General features: G+C 43.4%; 1 protein-coding gene across 3 annotated transcripts in view; it reads right to left on the reverse strand.

The window, feature by feature from the left end:
• gtpbp8 (GTP binding protein 8) overlaps nucleotides 1-13106 on the reverse strand; it is a 43513-nt gene that overhangs the window by 15157 nt on the left and 15250 nt on the right. For 2 of the 3 annotated variants that reach the window (XM_077735948.1, XM_077735949.1), the window contains exons 5-6: nucleotides 6586-6716; nucleotides 496-595 (exon numbers count right to left, since the gene is read on the reverse strand). In XM_077735948.1, the coding sequence (XP_077592074.1) occupies nucleotides 496-595; nucleotides 6586-6716 (231 nt within the window). Of the gene's footprint in view, nucleotides 239-300; nucleotides 361-495; nucleotides 596-6585; nucleotides 6717-13106 lie in introns of all 3 variants that reach the window. The other variant, XM_077735950.1, reaches the window with a different exon arrangement.

Below are 13106 nucleotides of genomic sequence, written 5' to 3' on the forward strand. Positions count from 1 at the left end.
ACAAAGCTGTTGGTATCAATCTGAAGTTTCAACTCATCCATTTTGTGGGTGATGGATCTGGAGTTGATATTCAGAAGCGGTGCCCGGTGTGGTTGCAGCCTTAGCTTGGCAGCTAGGCCCGCCCGTCATCCGTGCTTTTGCTTTCTTTCCCTTCGCGGCCTCCGACGTACTCTGAGTGGGCTTACTATCCACGAAGATCACGAGATGTCCTCGGGGATATCGTAGGTCCGTTGGTAGTCTGTTGTGATGAACATTGGTGGGCACAAGGAGACGGACAACCATTCACTATCACACTCATACCTTGGGGCAACGTAGAGTGTTCAACCAGCCTGGAATGCATGTTTTTGTTGTGAGGAGAAACTGGAGTTCCCGGAGAAAACCAGGCAAGCCCGGGGAGAACAAGCAAACTCCAAACAGTGAGGACCAATCTAATATATATCTATTTATTTAACTATCAACATATATACTTTTCACAAAAAAATAATTAAGTCTTACCACATATGGAGATCCTGTTTCTTCACACATTTCAAGACCTATGTGATCCATCTTCTGCAGGCCAATACTGCCATCCACCAATAAAAATGTCCTGATGAGACTGCAAAAAAAATAAATAAATAAACAGAAAACCAGGACCACCGGGGGCCACATTGACTTTAAAATTTTGACAGATGGGCCGGGTCAGCACAAGATACGATACAAATAAAAAACTGCATCCGTTAACAGTACATAAGAAACATAGACAGAAAAAAGGACTAAATATTAACATACTCATCACTGATCATTAAAGTATAAAGTACAAAGTAAAGTAAAAAGGAATGAAAGACAAAAATATTAAAATGTAATTTAAAAAAAAGATAGAGGGGCTGTAAAACATGAAAAACAATTAAGAGTGGACAGAGCTACTGCCACTGGCTTCCGTGTGAAGGCGCCATCTTGGGAAAAAATATAAATATTTGGACAACATCGGCGGGCCGGATTAACACGGCTCGCGGACCGGATGTGGCCCACGGGCCGTAGTTTGCCCAAGTTTGGGCTAGACAGTCAAGTTATAATAAGTTCTCAGTATTCCAGATGGCAGCTGAGCTCATAGACTGCACGACAAAATGATCATATGATTTATTTTTAATATGTTAATATTTACATTTATTTACTGCTGTATTTATTTATAAGCACACATAAATGAATAAATTCACTTAGTAAACATGAGACAAATGCATGTTTAATGGCACAATCTGTGTACCGAATTTTCACGACTATAAGGCGCACATAAAAGTCTTAAATTTTCTCCAAAATAGACAGGGCGCCTTATAATCCAGTGTGCTTTATATATGGATCAATAGTAAAATTCTTATCACGATAAAATAAAACAAATCAGTCGATAGGGTACACCAACTGCACTATTTTCCCGTAGACAATGTACTATGTACGCAGTGAATTCTGGGATATGTAGTAGTTTTTTTTGTCAATGCACCCAATGAATTGTGGCCTGTATACATCGACATCAACACAGCTTGACGAATGGTGGCAGGCAGCGCCGGGCTAGTTATGCTAGCTTCGAGCTAGCTACTAATTGTGAATGGATTGTGGCCTGTATCCATCGACATCAACACAGTATGACGAATGGTGGCAAGCAGCGCCGGGCTAGTTATGCTAGTTACCAGCTAGCTATTATTTGCGAATGGATTGTGGCCCGTATATATCGACATCAACACAGCATGATGAATGTTGGCAGGCAGCGCCGGGGTAGTTACGATAGCTACCACCCAGCTACTATTTTCAAATGGATTGTGGCCGCCTGGACGAACGTATTAAACTCAGCGTTTTTGATGGACAATTGTTCAATTCTGACACAGAAAATGGGGACTTTGATGGTTTTGTGGGTGATGATGACGTGAGTACATTGTAAAATGGCTAAATAAAGTATAACTGCCGTGCAAGAAGAAAGCCCTTGCTCCAAAAGCGGCACCTCAAGGCTCGACTGAAGCTTGCTGCTGTACTATTTTCAAATGGATTGTGGCCGCCTGGACGAACGTATTAAACTCAGCGTTTTCAATGGACAATTGTTCAATTCTGACACAGAAAATGGGGACTTTGATGGTTTTGTGGGTGATGATGACGTGAGTACATTGTAAAATGGCTAAATAAAGTATAACTGCCGTGCAAGAAGAAAGCCCTTGCTCCAAAAGCGGCACCTTAAGGCTCGACTGAAGCTTGCTGCTGATCATATACTAAGGTAAGACTTTCTGGAGGGAAGTTCTGTTGGTAGACAAAACAAAAATCGAGCTGGTTGGCCAAAATGCCCAGCAATATGTTTGAAGGAGAAAAGGTCAGGCCTTTAACCCCAAGTACACCATGCCTACCGTCAAGCATTGTGGTGGTAGTATTATGCTGTGGGGCTGTTTTACAGCCAATGGAACCGGTGCTTTACAGAGTAAATAGGATAATGAAGAATTGAGAACGTGTGGACAATGCTGAAGAAACAAGTCCATGTCAGAAAGCCATTAAATCCAACTGAACTGCACCAATTCTGTCAAGAGGCGTGGTCAAAGATTCAACCAGAAGCTTGCCAGAAGCTTGTGGATGGCTACCAAAACCGCCTAATTGAAGTGAAAATGGCCAAGGGACATATTACCTAATATTGGCGCTGCTGTATGTATATTTTTGAGTATGCGTAGACAGGGTCCCTGCTTCCTGAGGGTTCATGTCACGGTCTACCAACAGCACGGCAGTAGAGAAGAAGGGCCAGAAACGACCCATTTCCTGAGGGTACTCAGGAGGAAAAACTTGGACACTAAGATTCTGGTAACCTTCTATAGACACTGAGGAGAGCATCCTGGTATACTGCATTACAATGCAGTATGCTGGAAGCACAGCAGCAGATAGAAAAGCCATGCAGAGTGATCAACGCCACCCAGAAGATCATCGGCTGCTCTCTGCCCTCACTGGATGACATTGCTAGCCCTCGCTACTTCACCAGAACATTGTTAGGGACCCATACAACTCTGGTCACAACCTGCTCCAGCTTCTGCCCTCTGGCAGACGCTACAGGTCTCACAAAGCACGGACAAATAGACTTAGGGACAGTTTTTTTCCCATAGCCATCAGGGCTCTGAACTTGCATTAGCACGACACACAAACCCCCCTTGTGCAATAAAAAGTGCAATATCTTAGATCAGTGGTTTTCAAAGTGGGCGGTACCGCCCCTCGGGGGGTGGTGTGAACTTTCAGGGGGGCGCTGACGAATAAACAGGCGAATGGGGGGCGTTGAAATAGTGAAGGGGGCGATGGAGCAATTACAGTAAAATGTGACGTTGGTGTTTGTAGAAAGACCGGAAAAATTGATTGTCTGTCATAAAAAGTCGACAAAAAACAAGCTTTATTGAAACAAGAAACGTTGTCTGCTCGAGCGCTCACGAGCAGCGCGCATATACCGTATATCACTAATTGTCGCGAGTTTATCGTCGATGCAGGCGACTGGGGAAACCACCACCATCCAGTCAGCCGCAGAGGAGCACACAATAGCGCGCCGGCAACGCTTAACCACAGACGTATGCGCACAGCGACCGGCTTAATGCATCAGCTATCAATTTTTATGATTCGAGGTGAACTGCGCATTGGTCTATTAAAAGAAACGAAATTAGCGAATAATATCTGAGGCGCCTGTCTTCTATTTATTTAAGCTTCGTTCGTTGGAAAGGGGTAAAGAGGGGGGCGTTGGCATTTTGGCCCGGCGGTGAAGGGGGCGGTGGCCCAAAAAGTTTGAAAATCACTGTCTTAGATTGTGCAATATTTTAGAATTTACCATGAGCGGATGTAACCTTTTATATTTTTATTTTACTTATTTAGGTTTTTACTGGAAAAAGGCACTTTGTGGAGTAGCACCACCAATTTTGTTATGCGCAGCTGTGTATGATGACAATAAAGGCTTGTGATTGAGTTGGTTTTGATGGATCGAAAACCCATGGCGACAACTCTCACTCTGAAAATGAGATGGAACCGAGCATTGTTGATGAACTTGGACACCTGGCCGAACTCTCTATGTCGGATACAGATTTGTAGATGTTCGAATGCTTTGACTTATGTTAATTCGTCTACAAATTACATCACAAAAAGAATATCAAACTCAGTTATGCTCCTTGACGTTTTTAAAACATACGCTAGCATGCATCCTAACATATATGTCATGCTAGCACAACCATTGCAGCGCGTCCATTGAACCGAAGCGCTTTTTCGATGGGCAAAAAAAATTAAATTTCACCCACAATTGCAGCACCCTTTCAGTTGGTGCACCCCATAGGTGTGAAAATATGGTAAGTCAAGACCGCCTGTATCAGATTTTTTTTCTCTGGATACAACAAAAAAAACGCAAAATCAAAATACTTAAATTCTTCCTTGAAACGTAAATATGTTTGCCTCATCCTGTATTTTACTTTGAAATTGTTGTTAGACTAACTCACCAATTGGCTATATGCTAACACCCCTGGCCTCCCTGTGGCTATCTACCAACCGTCAGTTCGAAATTTAACATTGTCAAGGAGAGAGCTGCACCTCCACAATTCTTTTCATGCCGTGGACCCTCATTCGTCTCATCGTGGAGTTTTAAACACTATTTCAAGTTTGTTGAAATTAAAGGAAAGAACGTGCATGTCAAGTGTAATTGAAGTCCAGGGGGAAAGGTTTTGTCTTATCAGCTATCATAGACAGAAAGAGAAAGAAAGAGAGTACTAGAGAGAGGAAGAGAAAGAGCGAATGAGATAGAGAAAGAGAGAGAAAGAGAGACAGAGAAAGAGCGAAAGAGATAGAGGAAGAGAGAGAAAGAGAGACAGAGAAAGAGAGACAGAGAAAGAGAGAGAGGAAGAGAAAGAGCAAAAGAGATGGAGAAAGAGAGACAAAGAAAGAGAGAGAGGAAGAGAAAGAGCGAAAGAGAGAGAGAATGAGAGACAGAGATAGATATAGAGAAAGAGAGAAAGAAAAAGAGAGAGACAGAGGGAGAGAGAGAGAAAAGGAGACACAGAGTGAGAGAGAGAAAAGGAGAGAGAACGAGAGAGAAAAAGAGATAGAAGAGAGAAAGAGAGAGAGACACTGAGAAAGAGGAGAGAAAAAAAGAGAGAGAAGAGAGAAAGCAAGAAAGAGAAAGAAGAGAGAGATAGAGAGAGACACGGAGAGAGGGGAGAGAGAGGGAGAAAGAGAGAGATTTATTCTACAGATTTAAACTCGAACTTGAACAGTTGTCTCAGGTTGCGAGTTATATTTAATTTGTTATACTCATATATTACACACATATTTTTGACTATTGATTATTTTATTATATTTTTTACTGTTTATTTTTGTTGCACTTCAAGTATAGGATAAATCTATTGCTAGTGAGATGCAATAAATATTACCAATATAACACAACTACCTATCTGTTTTTCTTTATTTAAACGGAATCAAATACTGCTCAGAAATTTCACTTCTGCGCAGAGTGCTTCCAATTTCAGCGCCCAAGAAGACTTCTGCCATTTTTCACAACAATTGTGGAAGTGTATGTAATGTAATCCCAAGAAAAACGCCACAACGCCGTGAGTACTATCGGCACATCATTCTTCATCTCCACTGGAATTTCCATTTTTCTTCTTCTGCGCTGAGTGCCACACATTTCAGTGCCGAAGAAGTGGTGCCCTGATTTCCCCCATTTTTCACCTCATGTCTTCAGGTTGAGATTTTTAGCATGGATTTAGACATTTTTAGGAACGTTTTTATACATAAGACTAAAAATTGCAATGTACTGAAGTGGTGAAGGATCACACTATTTTGAAGGTGTTGAAACAACTTGCTTGAGTTTCAATCTTTCACGGCAATTAGCACATGTTGCATTAGGGATTGATTTGGTCAGTGCCCAGCTGGTTGGAACCATACTATTTCACACATTACGGATCATGGACCGATTCCACAATCCTTGAGAACAGTGCTATATTTTGCAATGAAACCAGAAATTGTATTTTGTATCAGTGCTAAACTTCCTTTCCAGCACAGGGGAATTGTGACTGGTGCTTTATGACTAGATTCGTCACGTCATACACATTTCATGGCCAGTGTAATTTGTCAAATTGATTAGTTTGCTTGAGTACACCTGTGATGTTGTGAATGCAAACAAACTGCAAGCGGTGTAATTGAGCCTTGAGCGGCTCCACCCTATATCATTCACTGAAATAGGGGTTTGATGAGTTCAAAATCTCTTATAGTTATAGACCAAAACTTTTTCGTCTATATTTTTGCCAGGATTTTATAGGCAGGTTAAAAATTGAATAGGGTGACACGTTCTGGCGTCGTCACATGCTGCTTTTTGGCCCAACCGGACCACTATATGGGGCTCCGAGGACCATTAGTCGCTGTTCTTGGTTAGGATTGTTCGGTTTTCCAATTTAGCAAAGATCAATACCACAATGCCTTATATACAATGCCTGGATTTCACAATTGGAATTGCATGTCTATGTACCAGGTGTACTTGTTCTGTGTTTGTTTGTTTGTTTTAAAACTACGGGATGACATAATTGTAATTTCTGCGACAAATTCCATCTCCAAGTGGACAAAACAACATCTCACTTTTTCCTCGAGAAGAGATATGGTTCAACCATATCCACAAAATCTCTAGGTGCTCTGTATCCATAACCTGGCATGTCTACAATGGTGAAAGCACCGCCCACTTTAAAGAAGTTCATCTTTTTTGTGTGACCCTACAAGAAAATACAAAACAAACATTTGATTAATTTAATTCCTCAATACAATTGCAAATTTAAATTTTCTATGGAAATTAGATGACTAACCAAATTAAATTAAAAATACGCAAATTATTTTCAACCATTAATGTGGCCTCTAAATTGTACAAACAATAGGTTTTTTAAACATATAAAAATGTTTGTCCAAATTTAAATCATTCTGAACACAACTAACTTTTATTGTACTTACCCTTCTAAAAGAAAGTTTTACCTGGTGAAATTTATTTCTGAAACAGGGATTTCCCAAACTGGGGATAATAGGGTGCTGTTAATGGAGTGTAAAGAAGAGGCGCAAGCACTATGTGGAGCTACTTTTGTAAAAGGGTGGTCTCAGTTGAAACATTGAGGGGATGGTTAAGATAAGCTTTCTAACTTGATAAAATACGGGAAACACCAATATTGATTGGAAAGATTATTGCTCAACAAGCAATACCATAAAACTATAGGGAACTCTTTTATATTGGGTATGACGTCTTCATATGCGAAAGGTGAAAGGGTTTCAATTGAGGCTAAACCATTTTACAAAGGATTAAAACAAACAACCAGACAAGGGAAAATACGATCGGATATAACAACTCCCTAAATCACCATTCTATTATACAGATAGATATATATGTGTGTGTGTAGTAAATAATTTGTGTGTAGTAAATAATTTCTTTGTTTCATCATTCTTCCTATTGTTCGAAGAGTGCTCGGGTCATAAACAGTCATCTAGTCCTCTCACAAGGACTGCTTATTCAAGAATTGTTTATCCGACATCTCACCCAGTCTTGGGCTCCGAGGACTGTTGATCTGGGTTTGCAGCAAAGAGACGCCAAGGTCTCCGACTAACAACAGATACGGATATCTGCCATTTCCAGCAACACTCGCATTCTTTATGTAATTGTTATATAATTGTTATGTCAAATGAAGGCGTGCGTGATTGTTTTAATCCAAATGAAGTTTGTTTTTAGTTTCCTGTTTTGTTATTGGTAAAATACGTTGATTGTTATTATAGTTGCAGATGTTGTTTTTGCTTACGCATGTTGGCTTAATCAATAACCTTGTAATTGTTTTGACTCATGGCTTTAAAGCCGAATAGGAATTACTGTTCGAGGAGATACTTTGGAGATCAAGATGAAGTCCTGACGCTCTGATCTATCTACCCTTATAAGGTCATTCATTACCAGTGATGCAATCTATTTAATTAAATGTCAATAATTGAATAAGATGTCTGCCTGCAGTGATTGATAATTATATGAGAAGGGTAATTATTAATGAACCTATCAATAATACACTAATAAGGCGGATTACCGTATTTCCTCGCATATAAGTCGCCCCCGTATATAAGCCATACCCTTAAATTGCCTTAACCGTTGAATTTTACATTTTCTCCCATATAAGACGCCCTCGACGCAGTCGAGATGTGCAAGAGGATGGACGAGTTGATGGGCCTGGATGAAAATCAAAACCCCCAAATCCTGTAGTATGTCACTCAGTCAGAAACGACAACACCACCTTTATCGTCGGGGGGAAAAGAATCCCCCCGCCCTCTGAAAAACTCATCAAAATTGAGGCAGTGCACCGCAGAGCTGTCTGATGAACAGGTGGAGAGGAGCATCATGAGACAACTTAGTGATGGCCTGTCAAGGATTGACCAGAGCCAACTCCCCGCAAAGTTCAAGATCTGGAGCAAGATCTCCTCATTCACTGTGAGCAAGATAGATGGAAAAAGCCAATTCATTCATCAGGAAGTGGCTAAGTCTACCACGGTGCCTTTCCGAAACGGGCCTCTTTCGAAGGAATGCACTGCAACTGCCACTGGAGTCTATCAGTCTGGGCTACCGGAGAGAGAAATCTAGGCTGGTTCTCAAGCTAAGAGAGTCTATTGACCAGTCAGTAAGGAACGCCAACGTCAACGTTCTCACTGAGCTTGGGTGGAACGCCGAGGACGACCAAGCGAGCAATAGACTGCAGCATCAAGAGATCATGGGCAGAGTTTAGGCAGGAAGAGCGGGGCTAGGATGGGGAGAAGCACCGCGATTCTGGTCCATAGCTAACCGTAAAGAGAGGAAGGAGATGTTGATGAAGGTGACAAGGATGGGGGAGAGCGCTACAAGATGAAGGCTGTGTTGCAGGGACGACAAGGAAGCTGGACAACCTTGGAGGGAGTTGTCAACCGAAACATCAGTTGGTCTGACCTGTGGAAAATCCCACAGGGAAGGATCAGACTCTTCATTTGCGCAACCTACACTTTCCTCGTACCCTCCACCAATGGTTTGGGAATGAGGTATGCTGCACACTTTGCAACGCTCCAAACACGAGCCCCCATCACATCTTGTAGGGCTGCAAGACTGCACTTCCTTAGGGCCGCTACAGATGGCACCATGACCAAGTCCTGAGGAAACTAGCTGAAGTGCTGGAGAGACGCCGACAGAGCAGTAAAAATTCACCACCAGTAGAGATCAATGCCAACTTCATCACGAAAGGAGGGGAAAGAGATACACTAGGGCCCCTTTCCCATTGTTAGGAGTGGGACATGAGGGTTGGCCTCAACAGGCAGCTCCGATTCCCCACGGAGATCATCACCACATCCCTTCGCCTAGACATTGTGGTATGGTCCGCCAAGGCAAGAGTGCACCTCATAGAACTAACTGTAACATCAGAGGAGGGGATTGAGGCCACCTTTGAGTGCAAGAAGGCCAAATACCTGGAGCTGGCAGCTGAGTGCCATTAAGATGGCTAGAAGTGCCCCATCTACCCAGTCAAGGTGGGCTGCCGAGGCTACGTCAGGCCGTCAACAACACGCCAGCTGAAAGACGCAGGGCGACTGAAGGCAACCTAAGGAAGGCCAAAAAAGAGCTAGCAGAGGAGGCAGAGAAAGGTAGATTTTAGCTCTGACTTAAGAGGTAGGGCAGAAGCTAAGGAAACAACAGCTAACCCCAACAACAGCTGCAGGAGACAACAGCTATGATTGGGAGACAACAGTTGGAACCTTCACGAGGTTTCTCCTGGGAGGCCGCTCGTTGCGGCCTGCGAATCCAACTGAACCAACCAAAGGTGCCACCCAGGAACGTGGCGCCCTACGTTTTGGATGAACTAATCTGCGTTCCATTGGCAGCTCTAGTGCTGCTGAGGGTAATCTTCAGGGCCCTGAGGTGACTCAACAACAACAGCTATCAGCTGCAGGGGGTGACAGAGAGACGTCTGTGCCACTGCTCTACCACCGAGAGATGTTCTAGGATTAAAGGAGCGAAATATCAATGAACGGTGGTTCCTGGCTGATGACCCTGAAGCTGACCCGTGGGCACTTGAGGTGTGACAGGCAGCAATGCGGGAAAAAAAACACATAAAATGTGTTCTCCAAATGTAATTTAAGTGTGCACACTTCTCTTTTATATTGTACTTCCCCCTTCTAAAAAGAAAACATTTTACAGGGTATAGCACACATTAATTAGTGCGATTACGGTATTTTCTCGTATATAAAGTGTTTCCTCGCTACTTCGCGGTTCAGCTACCGCGAACTCAGAGCTTCGCAGATTTTTTTGGATTTTTTTTTTTAAATACAAATATTACATTGAGACAACATATTTTAGTGTTTTTTGTTATAACATGAATTGCACTCTCTCTACCTGTATTCTATATGGTGTACTGTATACAGGGGGGGTAAAAAATAAATTGGAATTAAATTCAAATTAAGTGTTTTTGAAGGGAAATCCCTACTTCGCAGAAATTCACTTATCGTGGATGGTCCCCGTCCCCATTAACAGCGATGACCGAGGGAACACTGTACCATAAAACCTCAATTTTCATTGGCACCTCTATTTGAACGGCACATCTAATAAAACGGCACCTTGGTGGAAGAATTGAAAAATAAAACGGCACCCTCTAATTGAACGGCAACTCTAATTGAGCGGGTAATTGAACAGCAACCTCTAATTGAACGGCACCCCCTTATTGAACGGCACCTCTAATTAAACGGCACCCTCTAATTGAACGGCACCTCTAATTGAACGACACCTCTAATTGAACGACACCTCTAATTGAACGACACCTCTAATTGAACGACACCTCTAATTGAACGACACCTCTAATTGAACGACACCTCTAATTGAACGACACCTCTAATTGAACGACACCTCTAATTGAACGACACCTCTAATTGAACGACACCTCTAATTGAACGACACCTCTAATTGAACGACACCTCTAATTGAACGACACCTCTAATTGAACGACACCTCTAATTGAACGACACCTCTAATTGAACGACACCTCTAATTGAACGACACCTCTAATTGAACGACACCTCTAATTGAACGACACCTCTAATTGAACGACACCTCTAATTGAACGACACCTCTAATTGAACGACACCTCTAATTGAACGACACCTCTAATTGAACGACACCTCTAATTGAACGACACCTCTAATTGAACGACACCTCTAATTGAACGACACCTCTAATTGAACGACACCTCTAATTGAACGACACCTCTAATTGAACGACACCTCTAATTGAACGACACCTCTAATTGAACGACACCTCTAATTGAACGACACCTCTAATTGAACGACACCTCTAATTGAACGACACCTCTAATTGAACGACACCTAATTGAACGACACCTCTAATTGAACGACACCTCTAATTGAACGACACCTCTAATTGAACGACACCTCTAATTGAACGGCACCTCTAATTGAACGTCACTACGGGAAGTTTTAAAAAATAGAGCCGCATGCTGGTGAAATAGAGTTGTTTCTCAACCTGCGCCTTGTTGCCTGGGATCCATACCGTTGTCACATTAGCGATGACAACAAGAAGCAATTGAAGAAGCTACATATTGATGTGGCCGTGATTCCAGGAGGCTGCATCAAATGTATACAGGCCCCCACGTCTACTGGAACGCCCATTCAAGGACGACAGTTCTACGAGGACTGGATGTTCAAAAAGAGCTACACCGCTCCCAACGGCTCGAAGGATTGCCAGATCCATTGTTTCAGGTCAGAAGGCCCGATTTAGACTGGTTTGCTACTTCTCCGGCACGCGCGAGTCAACGCTGGTGATGACGAACGTGACCTCAGTGGTGTAGACCTGGCAACCAGCTTAATAATTGTTTGTTCATGTCGAGCCATGTGGCCACACTGGTTTTACAATTGTTTGTTAAGACTGGAACGTAGGATATGCTAACTAGCTGGCCTAGCAATTGTTTGTTTGCCCCACAAATTGTAAGATAGCTAACTAGCTGGCCTTGCAATTGTTTATTCGCACCACAAATTGTAAGATAGCTAACTAGTTGGCTTTGCAATTGTTTGTTCGCACCACAAATTGTAAGATAGCTAACTAGCTGGACTTGAATTTGTTTGTTTGCACCACGAATTGTAAGATAGCTAACTAGGTGGCCTTTCAATTGTTTCCTTGGATTGTGGAATGTGGCCAACTCGCTTTGGAACGGTTTGTTCGAATCGCGCAATATAAGATAGGCTGCGGCAGTTTGTGTGAGCAATAAAAATATCGTGTCTGCATACAATTAAAACCTGCAAATGTCTAACCTTAGTAGCCCTAAGTTTTGTTTACATAAACTCTGTCCTACATCACTGTCTTAGAAATATTACCCTGTGTTCCTATATAAAGACTGACCCAGTGTTCATTCAGAGAGAATTGCGAGGACAACAGGCATCAAATCCTAACGTGGCTTTACGGAACAAAAAGAAGAGAAAGCGACACATCTCAAAGCCACCTACCCTCCTTCCTCTCATCTTTGTTTTTAGAGCACCATTTTGAATTCTTGATTCCGCTTGGGGAAGGGAACAATACAGCCTCTTCGTGGCCCCTTCCATTCAACCAGACCTCTGGGCGAATGTGCTTCGTCAGGCGCGCACCCCACGACTCGGACCATCGGCCCGGTCAGGGAGCTGGCGCCACCGAGACCCTGGAGTCTCCCCTCCCCACCCCTTTTTGAGATGGGGGGGCTGGTATCCGGCACTGGCCTCCCGCCTCCTCCTTGCCGGAGATGTCGAAACGAACCCGGGACCTGACGGAAATTGCCACCACTGCCACCGTCCGATCCGTCGCGGCCAACCTCCGCTCCATTGCTCCGCCCCTACCTGCCCCGCCCTATGCCACAAACAGTCGGCCTGCAGCGGCCTGCAGCGGCCTGCAGCGGCCAGCAGCGGCCTGCAGCGGCCTCTCCCGGCGGTTGCAGACCGGCCCTTGGAGGTGCGTGGCCCACGGAGGACAACCTCCCGGCCCTTCCCCTTCGGGAGGGCGGATTTGTTGCTTCTGCAACAAGGCAATCAAGACTGGTATCCGCTTCCTTGCTTGCGCGGAAACAAGTTGTGGAGCGATGACCCACCGCGGAAGG

Source organism: Stigmatopora nigra, chromosome 16 (assembly GCF_051989575.1).
Source record: "Stigmatopora nigra isolate UIUO_SnigA chromosome 16, RoL_Snig_1.1, whole genome shotgun sequence".
NCBI lineage: Eukaryota > Metazoa > Chordata > Actinopteri > Syngnathiformes > Syngnathidae > Stigmatopora > Stigmatopora nigra.